Raw genomic sequence first — 7067 nt, forward strand, 5'->3', positions numbered from 1 at the left:
TATTTTTTTATAATTACATTAATTTAAAAGGTAAAAATATGCATTTAAAAAACGAGATCTGTATTTTTCTCCTAAAACATGCTTAATATCCAAAAATATTAATGATTAAATTTGACTTTGCAGATTTACAAACGGCACCCCATCTATGTTTTATGAAGATATTTATTACAAAATCATCATTATCCTTCTGATATACTTTAGTTTTTCAGAGCTTGTCTTAAAAAAATCAGTAATGTAATATTATTATAGAGATTCTTTAACATAAACCTGCTACATAATATTTTTCTGTTAATAAAGGTAGAATCAATAAAGTTATCTCATTTTGACTTACACCATTAATGCCTAGTAGATCGGTTTATATTTATATTTTTTATGGGACTTGGGGAGTATCAGGAATCAATGTGAATCAATGTGAAGGTGATGTTGACAAACTCCCCCTCCCGCTGCGACTTACTGTACAGCCAGTAAGTCAGAAGGTTTTTAGGAATGCTCCCAACTGGCATCAGGAAATCTACGGGCCAAATGAGTTTAATAAGTTATCCCAGGGGTTCCATCTGACATTTTGGCGCTCGGCCGCGTTTCCCCTTCAACACATCGGCGACCAGAAAGGAGAGTTCATGAATGTTTTCCAGGGAGAACCAAAGGATATTTTACATTAGTTTCTTTTTCATCTGGGAAAAATCAATAGTTTTCTGAGGTTAGTTTCAGAACTCCTGTGTGGAAAAAGAGAAAACAATGATTTAATGTCAGTCAACTGAATTTAAGTTTATTGAGTTTGACAGTAATGGATACAAATATGACTTAGCTTTTACTTTTTTTGGCTAATCAAACTGATTTTAGTTTATTGTCGTGTCAAAATGAATTTTACATAACGTAGATGGATGAATTCCACAAACGCAGTCCTACTTTGTGTTCTTCCGAAATTTCTAAATGTGTTGACGAAACAAAGAAAAAAAAGCTTTAGCAGTATCTCTGCCTCTGACCATGAATGTGATCCATCTGCTGCTGTGTTCTGTTTCTCCCCAGACGGCTGCACTGCACCAGGAACTACATCCACATGCACCTGTTTGTGTCCTACATGCTAAGAGCCATAAGCATCTTTGTGAAAGATGTCGTCCTCTACTCTGAAGCTCCATTAGAGAACATGGAACGAGTCACTCTGGACGACCTCAAGTCCATTACCATAGCTCCACCAGTCAACAAAGCACAGTTTGTGAGTGGACATGGCTGCATGTGGGGAAAACTCAGAATCAATTTATGTTCTTTTAATAAATGCACACAGAGAGAATTGATTCGTTCATCCTACTAGAAATGGAACACAAATTTAAAAACATGTTGATTTCTAGCTAAAAGCAATTTAGTTCTTATATTTGGAAATGACAACAGAATTCAATAAAAATACTTAATTATAGAAATAAGTCTTAAAAATAACCATAAAAAGCTGTCATACTGGGCAAACTGAAATATAGAACACAACTATTTTCCAAATAAAAATATCTGTATTATATGCAAATATAATTGTATATAAATAAAGTTTCATATACAAAAGAGGGTTATACAGATATATTCCTTGTGTGTCCAAATTTCCATAACCTTCTATTATAACAGTGGAATGTGTCCAACACATACTCTTACTATATTTGTTTGCTCGACTGCTGGACGGGACAAGTTCAAATAAATACATGAATAAAAAAATTTATACATTTTTGAAAAAGCAACATAGCTTTTAGTTTCAATAATACATACATTTAAGAACAAATTAAAGACCAACATCTTTTCAATCTATTTTCAAAGCATTTCCAGTGTTTTTTATTTATTTATTTTATTTTAAAGAAAACCGGGATGTTCACTAGGACATAGTTTCTGCAGAGCGACAGGCGTTCATTTGAAATACGCCTCTAACTTGTGGGCAGGAATGTTGGCCCCTTCCCCTCCTCCTTTTGGGCTATTTTGGCCTCTAATGGAATTTTTATGCTAATTTGGAGTTAAGCTAAAATTTTAGCAATATGCTAACATTTTTGGCTAATTTGTTATCTACTCGAGTTTTTAGGTTAATTTAGTATTAAGCTTTTATTTTATCAACATGCTAACATTTTTGGCTGATTTTATTTAATATGCTAATTTGGAGTTTAGCTAGTAATTAGGCAACGAGCTAGCTTTTTCGCTAATTTGGCATCTACTAAAGGTAAAAGGTAAAAACATTTAAAAAGTCCCATTTTGAGAAATGCTAGTTTCTTTTTCTATTTTTGCTTTTGTTCATGCCAAAAATAGAAATAATTCATATTAATTTAAAAAAAAAGATGGTCATGAATGCAGATCCAAATTACCTGAATGCTAAAGTAAGACTATACTTCTAGGTTTTGATCAGTAGAAAACGAGCCCAAATGGCTCTTTTACTGTTAAAGGTTGCCGACCCCTGGACTATACCTATTACAGATTAAATAAAAGTCACTATTATTTTTTTTAAAACCAAAGGTGAAACTATTTGTTGTTTTCGTCTCCTTGGAACAGTTAATTTACCACAAAAGCATCTAATCGGTCAACAATGTCAGGAAGTCAAAAGTTTTCGAGAAACAATCAAACTCATTGCTGAAGCAGCTCATGGGGCTTCCAAATCACCCACTGATTAGAAGTAGAGGAGATGGGAATAATAAAGTGGCACTCAGAGGATGAGGCCCTCGAATGGCTTCTATTAATCACGGCGGGACCTTACCTGCTGCCAAATCAAAGGATGAGTTAATCAGTGTCTGCTCCCGGGACCGCTAGAACCCAGTCGATATGTGGGAGTGTAGCGGGATTGTTATGGACCTCGGGTCAGGTTCTTCTGCCATAAAAAAAGGATAAACAGCCATTAAAGTACAACATTAAGGTTAAAAAAAGGTGATTAACGCAAGTTAAAGCCGGCTAAAAAAAACATATGTATTAGTTACTAAAAAGGCAAAATAAGCTTTTCTTAAAAATATATTTATAGTAGCTCTAAAAGTTAAGCTGCTTATAAAAATGTCAGAACAGAGAGCGTGTTAAAAAGATTCAAAAACGTTTCAGCACCAAAGTGGCTTTTTTACCTTCACTGGTCTGGTAACGTAGCTGTGAAAACAGTAGGAGGAAAACGTCTGAATCTCAATGAGGATAAAGGAAAAACGGGATTTTATTTCATTAAAACTCGTTTTTATAAAGCAAACAATTACCAAAAGATCACAGAGATGTGAATGTTTCACCTCAGCAAGCAGGAGAGAAATAGTGCAGCGTCGTTTCAGCTTTTCTATTCTTAATCTTATTCCCTGAAGAATAAAAGTGGGTCCAACACGCGCTGGAGCAAAATGGATTGCTCCTTATCATATACATTTATAAAAACTCGTCCCTTTTGTTCAAAGAAACGGGGAATTGCAAAGAATACCGTCTTTGTTTCCTTTATTTTATGTATTTATTAGGCGGCGTCTGTTCAGATTCTTCAGGGATTCTTCACATTGTGTTCATCTGATTGGTCCATTTGTTCTGTTTTCTCTGCAGTAAAACATAAATCAGTAGACATCAGAGTTACACTGAAATGCATTTGTTCAAAAGATGCAAGAAATGTTGCTTATTTGTTCATCTTTTCTCTCTCTTTGCTGTTCTTCTAGATTGCCTGCAAGGTGGTGGTCACCTTGTTCATGTACTTTCTAGCGACTAATTATTACTGGATCCTCGTGGAGGGTCTTTACCTCCACAGCCTCATCTTCATGACCTTTTTCTCAGACAGAAAGTACCTGTGGGGATTCACTCTGATTGGATGGGGTGAGTTTCTTTGTGGTTTACAGTAGTTGATTGCCATCTTAAACACTTGGTTTGCATTTATTCCAATTTAAGATTTGTAAATGTAGAAGCGGCAAAATAGTCGATTTTTTTCTTTTAATTAATTGGATTGTGGGCTTTACGGTTCCTGCATTGTACACACTGTGCATATATGTTACATAAGCACAGCGCATACAATGTGGATGCTGTGCTACCCAGGTTCTACTCATAAGACGTGAGAGTATTTGAAAAACTTCCTGCCTTATAAGGAATCTGTCTAATATGAGACACTTGTACGTTTTGCAGGCGTGCCAGCTGTGTTCGTGTCCATCTGGGCGACGGTTAGAGCCACGTTTGCCGACACAGAGTAAGTAATCCAACTGACTAACATTAGACAATATTTTATCCAGAAATACTGGAGTTCTTAAAGTATCAACATCAGTTTTTTTTAACTTGTTTTGCTCATCACAAAAATCACAAGATACACCAACAACTGAGAATATTATAAGAGAAGATATCTACTCTAATAACTGCTGGATCTCGCCTGGATTTTTGTAATAGTTTTGGCACAAAAAGCACAAAGTTGATGCATTTTTTCTTAAAAGTTGCAAAAAAAGTTCAAATATTTTTAATTAATAATTTTTAACTAAAGGCTGTAGATCAGGGGTGTCAAACTCAATCACACAAGGCGTCAATGTCCAAAAACACTTTAGCTCGCAGATGGAAAAGGATAAACATTTATTGAACACTCTAAAACTACATTTTCAAAACTTATAAAAATTTACTTTTTAACATAACTATGAAAACTAAAAATGCAGGAATATTATTCCAGAATATTAACTTAAACCTCAAATAACTTTAATATTTTACTCTTCATAAAAATCTATATTTTGTAATCTTATATAAGATGGAAATAAGTGCAAGATAACATCAGGCCATTAATAACAATAAAATAACTCGAAACTTTGCATTACCTGCTGAAAATAGTGACTCGTTTTACTTTAGTTATGGATTTATGGATGATGAAAATGCATACTTGCAAAATGTTAAATTTGCTAAAAGACTGGAAATTTAAAGAACTATGAAATAGCACAGAAGTTGGCCTAAATTTCAGAAAAAAAATATTGTAAAATTGCTTAAAAATCCTCAATTCATGACAATTTTTGCAAAAATATTTAGTGTGTTGCTTAAATATGAGCTAAACTCCAATTTAATCCAAAAAAACCTTAGTAAATGCCATATTAGCCAAAACGCTAGCACATTGCTTACCTAGGCTACTAGCTAGACTCCAAAATAGCCTAAAATTCTTCAGTAAACCACATTTGTCAAAATGTTAGCCTGTTGCTAAAATTGAAGCCAAATTCTAAGTTAGCCTAAAAACCCCAGATGATAATAAATTAGCCAAAAATGTTCCTATAAAAACTCTAAACTAGCATGAAAAACATTTTCATTGTGTGAATGCTTAAAAGCACACAATTATAGTTTTAGCTAAAATAATCTATTGGCCACTTAACCTTGTTCCTTTTATTTTCTCATAACTTATATTTAATCAAAAACACTTTTTTAAAAGTGCTTGAAGTCTGAATTGGACCTTTATTGCAGAATTGATCAGAAGTTATGAGCCATGTGGGCATAAGGAAGGGAGGACGTTAACCACGTCTGATTGGTCAGATCTGCAACCTGCAACACTTGAAGAGCCACTCGGGTCGATTTCTCTCCAACCGCGACCCAGTAGGAGCCACAAAGTCTCACTTCACTTTCTAAAATAATAATAAGACTTTGTTTTTTATGGTTTTGTTACTGTTAGGATGAATATAAAACTATGTTTTTTTGTTTGTTTTTGGTATAAATAAAACATAAACTTGAAAAGAAAACATACTTTTTTAAAAAATATGAAATAGTTTATAACTTTTGACAGGGCTTCACATAACGTCCTTTCAAAATAAAAGACACCCTGAATGACATACACTGTAAAAAAGTGAAACGTTGGATCAATTTACAAAAGTTCTGTAATTTTTTACATTTAAAATTATAAGCATGTATCAAATCAAAATATTGAGTTAATGGTTTGTTCAACTTCAAGATTCTATTTGATAAAAAAAAAAAAAAATTATGTGAGAGTACATAGCTTTTCGCAATTGATCCAACTTATCACTTTTACAGTGTAGGATCATCTCTATGCAGCAAATATAGCAGTAGGTAGTGTCATGTCAGCAGTGACTAAAAACACTTTGTGGGGCATCTCTGCCAGACGTGTAAAACCAGATAACAAAAATTAATTAAGGGACTTTAAACATATTTTTTAAACCAGAAGATTCACTTAAAATTCTTGAATTTATTCAAGAATTAATTCTGGTTGTGCTTACTGACCTCCAGAAGATTTTTTGTGGTACACGAATCTGTCAAAATGCTTTAGTTTGACTTCAGAATCAGTCAGAATACGTCACGTATCTCAGGGGAAAATTAGATTTCTGGCAGAGCTCCGACCTCCAATATAAAAAAAAGACTCATAACATGGACAAACACAGAAAAACTCTGATAAAATACAAAGTAGTGAAAATTAATAGTGTGCAAATTCACAACGTAGAATAAAATCAATAATATCATCAGGTGGTTTAATGAGGTGAGCATAGAACACAGTTCTAGTGTCACAGGAAGGAAAGACCTTCTGTTACACTCAGTTCTTGTGATAAGTCTGAATATAACGAAGCTTGAATTTTTGTTTTTGTTTTATTTTACTACTAACTTACTTTTTACTTTGCAGTTACTTTTTAAAACTGAAAGTGTTTTATTTTCTTTAACCAGAGAGCCACAATGAAAGTTGCTGCAGGTTGTAAACCCCCTGGTTAGATTGATGACATGTGATTAAGCCTCCAAAAATGATTGGTCGAGGCAGTTTAAGGCACACGCGTCAAAGTCAAGGCCCAGGGGCCGAATCCGGCCCTCCGGGTAATTGTATCCGGCCCTCCAGATCATTTTATTTTGTTGTTATTAATGACCCGATGTTATCTTGCACTTATTTCTAATTTGTATAATTTTGACAAAATATATTTTTATGTAGTGTAAAATATTGAAAGTTATTTAAAGTTTAAGTTGATTTATTCTGGAATAATATTCCTGCCTTTTTATTATTCAGAATTATGTTAAAAAGTTACAGTTTTAAAGTTTTAAAAATGAGCATTCTGCTAGTTCTTTGGACTATTTTGGTATTTACTACGATTTTTTAGGCTATTTTGGAGTTCAGCTAATATTTCAGCTACATGCCTGCTGTTTTGGCTAATTTAGGATTACATTTT

At 33.6% G+C, this 7067-nt stretch overlaps 1 protein-coding gene across 5 annotated transcripts in view; it reads left to right on the top strand.

The window, feature by feature from the left end:
- Window positions 1-7067, top strand: part of pth1r (parathyroid hormone 1 receptor) — a 92420-nt gene that overhangs the window by 78375 nt on the left and 6978 nt on the right. For all 5 annotated transcript variants that reach the window (XM_024274437.2, XM_036216403.1, XM_024274438.2 and 2 more), the window contains 3 exons: window positions 1027-1213; window positions 3621-3774; window positions 4078-4138. In XM_024274437.2, coding sequence (XP_024130205.1) covers window positions 1027-1213; window positions 3621-3774; window positions 4078-4138 — 402 coding nt within the window. The remainder of the gene's footprint in view (window positions 1-1026; window positions 1214-3620; window positions 3775-4077; window positions 4139-7067) is intronic.

The sequence above is a fragment of the Oryzias melastigma genome, linkage group LG17 (genome assembly GCF_002922805.2).
Source record: "Oryzias melastigma strain HK-1 linkage group LG17, ASM292280v2, whole genome shotgun sequence".
Taxonomy (NCBI): Eukaryota; Metazoa; Chordata; class Actinopteri; order Beloniformes; family Adrianichthyidae; genus Oryzias; species Oryzias melastigma.